This window comes from Podarcis vaucheri (genome assembly GCF_965113315.1).
Source record: "Podarcis vaucheri genome assembly, chromosome: 5".
Classification (NCBI taxonomy): Eukaryota; Metazoa; Chordata; class Lepidosauria; order Squamata; family Lacertidae; genus Podarcis; species Podarcis vaucheri.
The window spans coordinates 25,436,383-25,448,557 of NC_138763.1; the positions used below are offsets into that span (position 1 = coordinate 25,436,383).

Genomic DNA, 12,175 nt, shown 5'->3' on the forward strand with positions numbered 1-12,175 from the left:
CCCATGGGCAACCTAGCAAGAATCTTTGGAATATTGAGGTGTAACTGTGAAGCCTGCATCAGTGGGGAAACGCTCCCATTAAGTTTATTTCAAATGGTTTAAGCTTCCTTTCACCCCCATCCCAATTCCTACAGCATGACTCAGATTCTAACAAGCACCCTACCATGGAAACTGACAGGCAAGGAGTTTAGATAATGTCAAGCTCAGTTAAATGAAGTATAAAGTTGAGCACGCTGTCATTTGACTTGACTTCCAAGCACTCTCCTACTGAAGACACACAGGGCGACTGAATGGAATTGTCGCTTTCAAAGCAATGCACTGCATGTGGCATACTACACTGGGTTTTGCCAGGTTATCAGGTTAGCTTTTCAAAGTGTCAACTGGGGCCGCTAAAGCCTAATCACGTTGTAGATTTGTGTATGTGTGCGTGCTTTATGACAGCACTTCAGCACCTGCGTACTACTGGGTTTTTAAACACAGTATAGCTAGTAATAGTAAAGATATAGAACAAGTAATAGTAAAGATAGATGCTTGTTGTGACTTTATAATTTGTTTGGAAATCTAAAGGGACTGCGTAACAATCTTGCCACTTTCAAATTGAAGTGCTCACAACATTGCAACTTTATATGACTACACTTCTTTTAAACTGCACACGCTGATGAATGCTTATTTAGTCTATTGAGAGAATTGTTTCCCAGCTTTGGGAAACAAATTTTACCCAAAGTGTCAACCTGGGAACCACATTTTATCTAAGACAGGGATGGAGAAACTCAAAGCAGCTTACGACAATGATACACAATGATAAATACACAATGATAAATACGCAATGATAAAAACAAACAGTATCTTAAGGAAAATAAGAGTAAAAAGGCAACGGCCACATAAAACTAATCCCAAGGTACGGATTTCTTCCCTAGGGAAGAAAATGTGGTTCCTTTCTTTTGGAGTCTGCTAATGATCCCTTGAGAGTCCCATGGACTGCAAGAAAATCAAACACATCCATTCTTAAGGAAATTAGCCCTGAGTGCTCACTGGAAGGACAGATCCTGAAGCTGAGGCTCCAATACTTTGGCCACCTCATGAGAAGAGAAGACTCCCTGGAAAAGACCCTAATGTTGGGAAAGATGGAGGGCACAAGGAGAAGGGGACGACAGAGGATGAGATGGTTGGACAGTGTTCTCAAAGTTACAAACATGAGTCTGACCAAACTGCGGGAGCAGTGGAAGACAGGAGTGCCTGGCGTGCTCTGGTCCATGGGGTCACAAAGAGTCGGACACGACTAAATGACTAAACAATGATCCCAGGATCCACATTCCACATTTCTGATGGTTGGGGGAGCTGGACAAGGGTCTCAGAAGATGAACCAAGTTGTTGGGCATGCCCTCATATAATTAATTACGTTATTGAGACCAGTGTTAGAAACTGAGATATGAAAGCTGGAGCTAAATGGCACCTTAAACCTAGGTTATGGGCACAACAACGGAATGTCTAGGCACACGTTTTTATAACAGGAATACAAAGTTGGAAATGAATGAACTGCAGCTAAAATATTATGTTCGTTTTTCACATGGTCAAGTCCTTCCCCTGCCCACCCCCCTAATATTCTTAAGAGGGTCTCTTCTCCAGTCTTCAGAGAGTAGCTGGAAGTGGGGAAGCAGAAAAAGGTCCTCCTTTCCTTCCACTCTGCAGTTTTAATCTGAAATCTTAGGCGCAGTACTGTGCCCAGAGCTCAGAAGCTGCTTGCGCTAATGGAATTCCCTGTCGCAAAATGCGCCTAGGACAATGGGAGTTTCAAACACTGAGACACAATGCAAAAGGGATTTGTTTGATTTCGTCAGACTCCTTTTGCATTTTTACTGCTGGGTAATATTCTGTATTAACAACTCCTTGAAAAATACTTCCATTACATTATTAAACCAAATAAGGAACCTGGGACAAAAGAAGTATTTCTTCACTTGCTGCAGAATATTTTCAACTCTATAATCTTTATCAGGGTGGGGAACCTTTTCCAGTCTAAGGGCTGTATTCTTTTATGGACAATTTAAATAAGCATTTGTCTTTCCCTATAGATCCAGCCACAGGACTCCAATGACTCCTAAACCAGCACCACACAAGCCAGCTTTTTAGACTACATAGTGCTGTCATGCCAGGTCAATACAAAAGCCACTTTGTACCATCTCAGTTTATTTGCTTAAAACCATTGGTCATCACAAAGCATCTCTCATGAAAACAAAAAGATCATTTGAAATGCCAAACATTACGGAATATTGCCACATGCTAGATAAAGGCACAAATCTAGTTCAATCTTGTATCAAATTATGGCCTAGATATGGTCAAGCAGTTGTGCTTGCCTTATTTTCTGGGTGCAAGTCCCTGTTGCAAATAATGCTGTCGTAAGTAACATACTTATCTTGGTTTGAAAGACAAATCATTTTGGAATTGAAAATAATAAGTTTTGCCTCTTAAAGTGTACCTGAATGTGCATGGGTGAGATATAAGATGTGCAAAAGACAAAACATGACATGGATTTCATTCCAAAGGATGCTGGTGAAACCGAGGCTTTGTGGTTTTGGATATGAATCCTCCTGCTGCAAATTAGGATAAAATACATGATTTTTAAAAAATGCACCCAAAGGCCAGATCCACAAGGGAAGGGGGATATCCCCATACACAACCATTTTGGGTCATGCCTTTGTCTGTAGCAGAGTACAAGGTAGCGCTTGCCTGATGTCAACGGGCAGGGAGTTCCAAAGTTTAGGTGCTGCCATACTATAACTAATTTGACATTTTCACATATTAAAGAGAATAAAAACAGTTTGGCAGGCTTGAATAATAACATGAAAAAATCTCTGAGCAAATTATGTTTCCTATTTTAAACTTGAGAGCTAAGCCCTCTTTAGGCACTATAACCCGAAGATGGATGCTTCCACCCAGATCTGTGAGACCCTCCAGACATTGCACATGTTGCCAGAAAACTTCTGCAGCCAGGAGCCATATGTGCCCATGGAGGCTCCCTGCATAGCCAGGAATCCTAATCTTCTGAATCAGAAGACAGGGTGGAAAATAAATAAGGCTTTGTGGTTCTTCAGAAACGCTCTCTATATACGAATAGAAATAAAAGGGTGCCAGCAAACATCCCTGTCTTAACCTCTGTGAATATGGAGTTTCCATTTGTCAAATTAAAAGCATTAACTTACCCTAACTCAAAACAGCATTTGTTTTTTCCCCAAATTCAAAGGTCAAATAATGACGTTAGCAAATGTGGCAAATTTTGTTCCACTAGGGCAAATCTCTATCCACAAGGGAAAGGTTGATGAGGCATCTGTTTTCTAGTTTTAACATATTTTGATATCAAATGGTACAGCAGAGAACACTGGCCAAGGCCATTTTCCCCTTTTCGAAATGTTGATGATTCTTCTATGTCAACATAAGAAGCTTCCTTATACTGAGTCAGCCCATAGTTCCATTTAGCTCATTACTATCTACCCTAAGTTGCAGTGTCTGTCCAGTGTCTGTCCCTGGGGGAGTCCCAGGCCTAAGCTGGGGACTGAACGAGGGACCTTCTGTGAACAGATTCTCCACAACCTGGTTTTGCTCTGCCCAATTTTCCTGCTCAAGAAGAAAGCAGTTATAGATTTTAAGAACAGACATCCAAAATACTAACTGATGTGTAATTTTTAGGATCTTTGCTACAGCAAATTTGAAGGGGATTTATATCCGATTCCCAGCCTCTGGGAAATTTACTTCTATATGGCAGAACAATTTAGCCAGCACTGTATGCCATCAGCGACCATGACATTGTGTCCTTTGGGAGGCAATTGGAGACAATGCGATCCATCAAAGAAATTACAACAGGTATTCCTGAATCTGTAGAGAGGTGAAAAGAGACTGACAAGGCCACACTGGTACTCAGGAAAAGATACAGTACAGCAATGCCATATCCAGCAGGGAAGATGAAAGATAACTGGTGTAGTCATCTATAGCTCCAAGCTAAAAACCCCTCCAGTGTATTTTTAAATGTCCTAAAATCAATTGTAGGAAACGCTTATCCTCTCAAGCAGGCCCTGGGAATATCTTATAGGGAGCACCCCCAACTTAAGAGAAAAATTCAACAGGCAACAAAAGTTGACTGATTGGAGGGGCGCACTGAGGATTCAAGCCGTGCAACAAACTCTAGCAAGAATTCGTTGTATTGTATTCCAACACTAAGAACAAAAGAATGTAAGAAAAGCCTGCTGGACTAGACCAATGGCCCCATCTTCTCCAGCACCCTGTTCTCACGGTGGCTAACCAGATGTTGGTGGGGAACCTGCAAACAGGATTTGAGCACCAAAGCACCTTCCTGTCCTGTGGTTTCCAGCAACCGGTATTCAGAGGCATTGCTGCCTCCCATTGCATAGGCAGAACATAGCCATCAGGGTTAACTTGAGAGTTTGGATTTGATATCCCGCTTTATCACTACCCGAAGGAGTCTCAAAGCGGCTAACATTCTCCTTTTCCCTTCCTCCCCCAAAACAAACACTTTGTGAGGTGAGCAGGGCTGAGAGAATTCAAAGAAGTGTGACTAGCCCAAGGTCACCCAGCAGCTGCATGTGGAGGAGTGGGGACGCGAACCCGGTTCACCAGATTACGAGTCCACCACTCTTAACCACTACACCACACTTGTCCTCCATGAATTTGTCTAATCCTCTTTTAAAACCACCTAGGTTGATGGCCATCACTGTCCCCTGTGTAAGCGAGTTCCATAGCTTAACTACTCACTAAACAAAGAAATACTTTTTCTTTTAGCTGTCTGCAATCCTCCAATGTCCAGCGTCATTGGATGTCCATGAGTTCTTATGTTATGAGAGAGGGAGAAGAAACTTTTCTCTACCAACTTTCTGACTCAACCACAATCGATATACAATCAAGGACCTCTTCCTCAATGTAAAGCTGTCACCTAATAACAACACCCATTGCCAATTTACATCAGCCAAACAGGACATTCCACATTTAAGTCAGATATTTGAAACTTGAGAAGCAATTCACTCTTTTAAGTTTTGAACAGAATGATTTTAAAGGATAATTAGAAGAGTTTGGATTTGATATCCCGCTTTGTCACTACCCTAAGGAGTCTCAAAGTGGCTAACAATCTCCTTTCCCTTCCTCCCCCACAACAAACACCCTGTGAGGTGAGTGAGACTCATTACCAGACTAAATTTTCCAGAAGTTTACTAAGAAGAAGACATTGTCTTCTGAGTGGTAACATAGTCCCAACCATGACACTCTACCGCTTCAGTATTTGGATGTTCTGTATTCCCATTATTTTGAGGACCTACCTTGTTGACTGGGTTAATGCTCCAAAGTACTTCTCCTAAAGTGCATGTATGCCCACCACTATGTCTTCATAGAAATGAAACACTACCAACTGCTTAGCTACTGTTAAGTAACTGGGAGTGGGCTGCAATGTTGCAGACTCCCTTCATCTAACCATGGCACCAGTGGTGATGTGGGCTGTTCTTAGGACTAGCCAGGGCTCCCACTTAGCCTAGCATCTGAATCCACACTGGTGTCTTTTCCTAGCTCACAATTTACAAGAGGCTTAAAAAATGGTTTTTCACTCCTTTCTGCGTTGCTTCAGTGATGTCTTGAGTGACATAGCGCAGCAAAGCATCTGGATAGCAACACTTCCTCGAAGCACTGTTGCATGGAAGAGGACTGACGTGGCATAGCCTGAACCATGTCAGTTTATAGAGATAGAGGTGCTGGGGAGTTTTTCCTCCCTCCTACAGGGTTTCACATTAAACAACCTATTTAATTTAGCACAGAAGTATTGGCAGACAACTAGAGCAAGTCTGAATTCAGTATTCCACATATGTAGCCCAGTGTAAGGTGCATTTACTCACAGTAAGCGCTACTGAATTCAAAGGGACTTACTCATTGGTAAGAGGTTTGGAACTGCAGCCAGTTTTCTAAGGAAGCGGTTATTTTATAGTTGCAAATCTTGACTTTGTACTGATTTATTTCATCAGATGGGAAAATACTGAGCAGAGATATTCTAAGATCCGGGGGCAGCTCCACAGTGAACCCTGCGGGGGATGACTTCATGTGTTGGAGCAGCAGCTTTCTCAGCAGACTCCCATGATTCTTCAAATTAGTTTCACACATACTACCATAACCCCTCCATCGGCAGTGACTGTCCACAAACTGAACACATTTTTACATTCAGAAGATGCTTCAGTTGCTATAATGTTATTTATAACTTATATGTACTTATAACAAAGATGTTTTAACAAAAGCTATGTACAGAATGTCAGGTCATTAGCATTATTTGCCTGATTTCAGCAGCAAGTAACAAAAGTTCAGTTTGTTTCACAAGTTATACACACCTGAACCAGTTCCATTTCTATTAGCAGTGGAGCATATAAATATTCGCGACCACAACATTGATTACAACATGTGATAAGCATATACCATTCTTAAAAATATGTGGTTCAATGTATATAGGAAATGGTACACATTTTAATTATTAACCATATGGGCCCTTGTTGTTTGGGAAGTTGCTGCTACTGCAAACAGAAATTAAAATTAAAATTAAAGTCACTAATTATATCACATTCCAAAGATGACACGGTCTTGCACAGGTCATCAGGTGTGCATTGATTTGGTGTTGTTTTTTTACTCTTGTCAAAATGATTATGGAAAAATGAACATAAACATCCCACTTATCTACCCACTTTGAAATTGTTTTGATTGAAAAGCAGGCTAAAACACACATAAATACCCCCAAGAAATCACAGAAACCTATGAAAGAAATGTGTGTTTTTTAAATAATAATAAAAAAATCTGGTTCTGTAAATTGGGGAGTCGCAAAACATTTTTCTTTACAGCAAGCCTCCACAAGGTGAGAAACAAACTGATTTGAATTTACCAGTTACAGATGGGTAGCCGTGTTGGTCTGCCATAGTCAAAATAAAAAAATTCCTTCCTGTAGCACCTTAAAGACCAACTAAGTTAGTTCTTGGTATAAGCTTTCGTGTGCATGCACACTTCTTCAGATACACATGGTCTTTAAGGTGCTACAGGAAGGAATTTTTTTATTTTGAATTTACCAGTTCTTGCATATACCAAATCTTGTACTCTAGAAGACTTGGGAGACTCTGGCTGTGTCTTCAACTCTTGGAAAGCAGATCGAACCCACAGCTGGCTTTGATATGGGTGTGGGGATGAGATCAAAAATAATTACAGAGATTACTATCTCAGGCATCACCCAGTTTTTTATAATTAAGCCAAGCAATGTGGTACAACAGTAAAGATGGCCTAAGTGACAAGATTGGGATTCCAAGCTAGAATCCAGCTGTCAGTTATGTCATGCTAATATGAAGACCATTAAACTGCATTCTATATGCCTGGGATCGCCAATGTGGTGCCTTCCAGATGTTGCTGGACTACAACTCCCATCATCCCTTGCCACAGCCTATGTTAGCTGGGGTTAATGGGAGCCTGAGTCCAATATCTGGAGGGCACATTGGCTACCCCTGCTGTGCACTCATATCAGCTCTCAAATTTGGTCACAGCGTAACAAAACAGTAGCAAACAATAGGCCAATGTGTTTGTATTATACTGTTGCACAACAGGCCAATGTGTTTGTATTATATTGTTGTTCAAATATGTAATATTTAACTATTCTGTAAGCTAAGCAGCGTTATTAATAGTCAGCATTCTTCCCAAATAAAGCATGGCAGTTAACGTTTATTATTAACATTTGAAGAATATGCTCAACCTTTTTTTTTTTTTAGCATTCCATATGGTTACTCTAAATAGAAACTTTTGAGTAGAGAAATAAAAACCTTCCGTCAAGTATTACAAGGCATTTTAGAAAATCTGAAGTACAAAAAGAAATTAAAATTTCTTCAACTGCTCCAGACACTTCCCAACCTGACTCTGACAAGTGTCAGAAAGGAAAATGAAATTTGGTTTCCTAGTCCAATATACATGTATCAAAGTCTTCTTACATTTCGCACTGACCTAAACTGTGAATTATCATCAAGTGGCAACATTCACCCGTTTATCACATTTACTGTTGTGGTATAAAGCAACTCAAAGCTATCAAGTTGAAAGTTTGGGTTGGATAAGAAACAATTCCTCCTTTTTTAACACATGGTAAAACTTCCCCGTCCAATGTACAATGCATATTATAAGAACCGCAACATAATTTGAATAAGTCCACAGTAAAAAAATAAATAGATCTAAAGGCCCATTCTCAAATTACAGCTACACAATAAAGTTCTGAGTGACACAAATTTTCGACAAAGCCTTCAGAACCACCACCTGTATTTTGGATACGGCAAGGTAACGAATAATCAGATGTGCTTACTCCCAGCTCTATTTCCCAGTTTCCCTCACACTTATGAGCCCCTTGAGGACAGAGATTTATCAGGCATGCTTACTATAAAACACCATAATGTACAGAGATGGCACAATAATTTCATATCGAAGTAGTGGCTTTGGGGGCGGGATATTATTTGCAAGCCATTTACCATGTGGGCTGGTCCAGTTCCATAGAGAGATACCATATACCTTCCTGACAACACTTTTCTCCCTGAATTGAAGGATAGGGCCTACCCACATGGAAAGAGGCTTGGAAACATTGCAGTAACATCGCATTACTCCTGTAGCCACACAAAGGCAGTAGTAATAGCTGGAAATTAGCCACCTAGAAACAGTTTGCTGGTGACTTGTGGTCTTGAACCTTTAGAAGGGAAGAGGTTAGTTACAGCTGGGTAGCAGGTGAGTGAAGGAAACAAGCAAATCCCTCAGCAACTTGCAGGTAAGCATTATAATAGGCCTTTCCTCGTCACCTTGAAATAATTATGCGTTAATTGCAGAGCAGCATATCTAGATAGCATCACAAGTTACTATTCAGTGCCACTGGCTGTTGCAATCAATTGTTAAAAGCAGGTGCCTTAAAGTCATATGATTGTGGCTGTGTGTGTTTTGGAAGTGAAGGAGGAGGAGCTTTACTGACTCCTGAGTCAAGTGCACTAGCCCATGGGAAATACCTGTCTGCCACTATGCCTAGCACAGGAGCCGACTCCCAGGAGCTGAGGGGGTCTTTGCCCCCTCCCCAAAATAAAGTATTTGAGAGGGTCACACACCCCCTATAGTTGATGGGCACTGACATTCACATGATGTGTATGCACCATGTCATGGGAGCAATTATGTGGGGCGGAGCTTACCTCCCCCCCCCACACACACACACAAGTTGACACCCCTGATACCTAGGCACCTTTTTTCCAGTGGGAAAACACACTGACTAGTTCAGCATTGGCCCTCCATCCCCTCACACAAGAAGTCCCAAGAAGTGGGGGGGGGGAGGGGGCGTTGAACAGAAATCAATTCTCTACACATACCTGAGAGAGCCCCCTTTGCGAGGTGCCAGGGGCTCTTGCCCAGGTGTACCAAACGCGAGTCAGGGTTTGTGTGCGCGCAGGCGGAGGGGGGTGGGGGGTGGGTAGGGGAAAGGGCGGCTTCCCCTTTCAGGAGCCGACATTTTTCAAAAGTTTAGGGAGGTGCGCTGAAGGGACAAGCGAGCCGGGAACACGGGGGAGGAGAGAGGGGGGCGGGGAGCCGCCACAGCCACCGGGAGCCCGGAGTGCGCCAGGCCCAGGCAGACAGGAGCGCGCGCGCACACACACACAGAGAGACCCGGCGCGCCCCTTCCGCCCTCCGGAGAAGCCGAGTCCTTCGGCGGAATCCCCTCAGAATGAGGCCGCAGCCCCGACTGCTCCATGTCCTCTTCCCTCAGAGCCCCCCCTTCCCCCCTTCCCCCCCTTCCTTCTCAAGTAGCCACCGGGCAAACTTCTCCCCCTCGCCAAGCGCGCGCTGGCGGGGAACCCTCCCCGTTACCTCCTTCTGCTTGGGGTCTTGAGGGTAGACGTCGGGCGGCCCCAATCGGGAGCGCTTGAGAGGTCTCTGCTCATAGCTGAGGAGCCCGAAGGCGGCCATGATCTCTCATGTTTAGCCGGCGAAATGAATGAGAGGGAGAGAGAGAGAGCGAGCGCGAGGGAGTGAGTTGGAGATGGAGCAGCCTCTGAGCGCCAGGGAGCAGCACTTGGCTGGCAGACGGGCTCCCCCTCTGGGCCTGGCTCTTTTCCGACAGGGGAGAGAGAGAGAGAGAGGGGCGGCGGGGAGGCTGCTGCTGCTGCTGCTGCTGCTGCACAAATGCGAGCCAACGCACAGAGGCGAGAGAGAGGGGGCCACCCCCTCAGTCACCCAAAGGCCCGGTAACTACGGGAGGGAGGCAGCGAGCAACTCGGGAATGCAAGCGACTCGGTGCCCAGAGACACAAAAGAAGCAGCCACCCCTGCTGAGCTTAACGTGATGCTGTTTCTTCCCCGGCTGCTGCAAAGTCTCAGGCTAGAACAAATGTCACCGGAAGATATTTTTTTTCCACCAGGGATGTAGTTCCATTGGCACCACGCTTCGTTTTTCTCTCTTCCCACCACCCCCTTTCTCCTCCTCCTCCCAATAGCTCAGGTTATTGAGGATTTTCAGTCGCCACTGAGAAGGTCAACAGGGGCGGGAGGGATGTTCTCCACATACACGCGATCAGAGCACATCAATCAATCAATCAATCTGAAGTCGGAACTGTCCCACCCATTTCCACACCCATCATTGCTAGCGTGGCCTAGAATGAATCCAAGGAGCGTTGGATTGACCATGGAAATGCACCTGATCGCGAATGTAATAAGGTGGTTGAGGGATAACTAAGTCACATCCATTACTGACCTTAATTAAGTGCCTATAGTACTATGGGAATTGTTCTGTGGGGGTGGTTTCAAAGCACACATTCATATTCCTGTGCTCCACTTCCTTGACATCCGTGTCAGTTCAGAAAAACTGTGCCACCTATATCTAGAACCACTCTATTTTTTGTGATTGCATTTTTTCCTGTAATTTTAAGGTTTTTTTCCAACTGTTTTTAATGGTGTGATTGAAATTCTTGTAACCTGCCCTGGAACTTTAATAGTGGTGTGCTTACAACACAGGAGCAGATGGAATTCATCAACCTGGGAAGGTAGCTTACCTAGGAGAAAGAAAACTGATCCTAAACTTCTGCTGCCTTGTGGGACATCTTTGGGAGAAGAAAAGGCTAAGAAGTAAGCCCTACACAAATCGAGAGTGGAGTCCCTAAGATGGTTGGATACTGCTTTGAACACCTCCTTCCAGCAGCTTCTGCAGCCAAACTGGTGCCAAACACATTGCTCTGCTTACCTTTGGATCACATCAGCGAGGCCAAGAACAGGGTCTTGTCATCTGGGCAGCCCAGGACCTCCATACACACTGTCCTGGCTTGCACCCCAGGGAAGTCACTTTGCTCCTGCTAATGCAGCGTGTTGCCTTCATGGCTTAAGGCACACTCCATTGTCTCTCAAGGCAGGCGGATGCCAACAATATAATACAACACAGATTAGAATCATCGGAAGATTTCTTTTGCAAGATTGAGGTAACATCTCTGCAGCTACTTCTGAGAACTAAAAAGGTTAGCCAAAATATATTTCCTAGGTGTTGTTTGCTCTTGGGTATGTATTCCTGCGGGACGCGGGTGGCGCTGTGGGTTAAACCCTCAGCGCCTAGGGCTTGCCGATCGAAAGGTCGGCGGTTCGAATCCCCGCGGCGGGGTGCGCTCCCGCTGCTCGGTCCCAGCGCCTGCCAACCTAGCAGTTCGAAAGCACCCCCGGGTGCAAGTAGATAAATAGGTACCGCTTACCAGCGGGAAGGTAAACGGCGTTCCGTGTGCTGCGCTGGCTCGCCAGATGCAGCTTTGTCACGCTGGCCACGTGACCTGGAAGTGTCTCCGGACAGCGCTGGCCCCCGGCCTCTTGAGTGAGATGGGCGCACAAACCCCAGAGTCTGTCAAGACTGGCCCGTTCGGGCAGGGGTACCTTTACCTTTACCTTTATGTATTCCTGCAGTCCAGTCCTATGCATAAGTACTTGAAGTTCTATGTATACCCTGGGAGAGAGCCAGTGTGGTGTAGTGGTTAAGAGCGGTAGTCTCGTAATCTGGGGAACCGGGTTCACGTCTCCGCTCCTCCACATGCAGCTGCTGGGTGATCTTGGGCCAGTCATACTTCTTTGAAGTCTCTCAGCCCCACTCACCTCACAGAGTGTTTGTTGTGGGGGAGGAAGGG

The 12,175-nt window shown here is 44.5% G+C and overlaps 1 protein-coding gene across 2 annotated transcripts in view; it reads right to left on the reverse strand.

Moving 5' to 3' along the window:
• The window catches only part of MED12L (mediator complex subunit 12L), a 176,141-nt gene extending 164,816 nt beyond the window's left edge, over window positions 1-11,325 (reverse strand). For both annotated transcript variants that reach the window (XM_082223819.1, XM_082223818.1), the window contains exon 1: window positions 9,889-11,325. In XM_082223819.1, the coding sequence (XP_082079945.1) occupies window positions 9,889-9,987 (99 nt within the window). In that variant the 5' untranslated portion in view covers window positions 9,988-11,325. The remainder of the gene's footprint in view (window positions 1-9,888) is intronic.
• Between the last annotated feature and the right edge of the window lie 850 nt (window positions 11,326-12,175).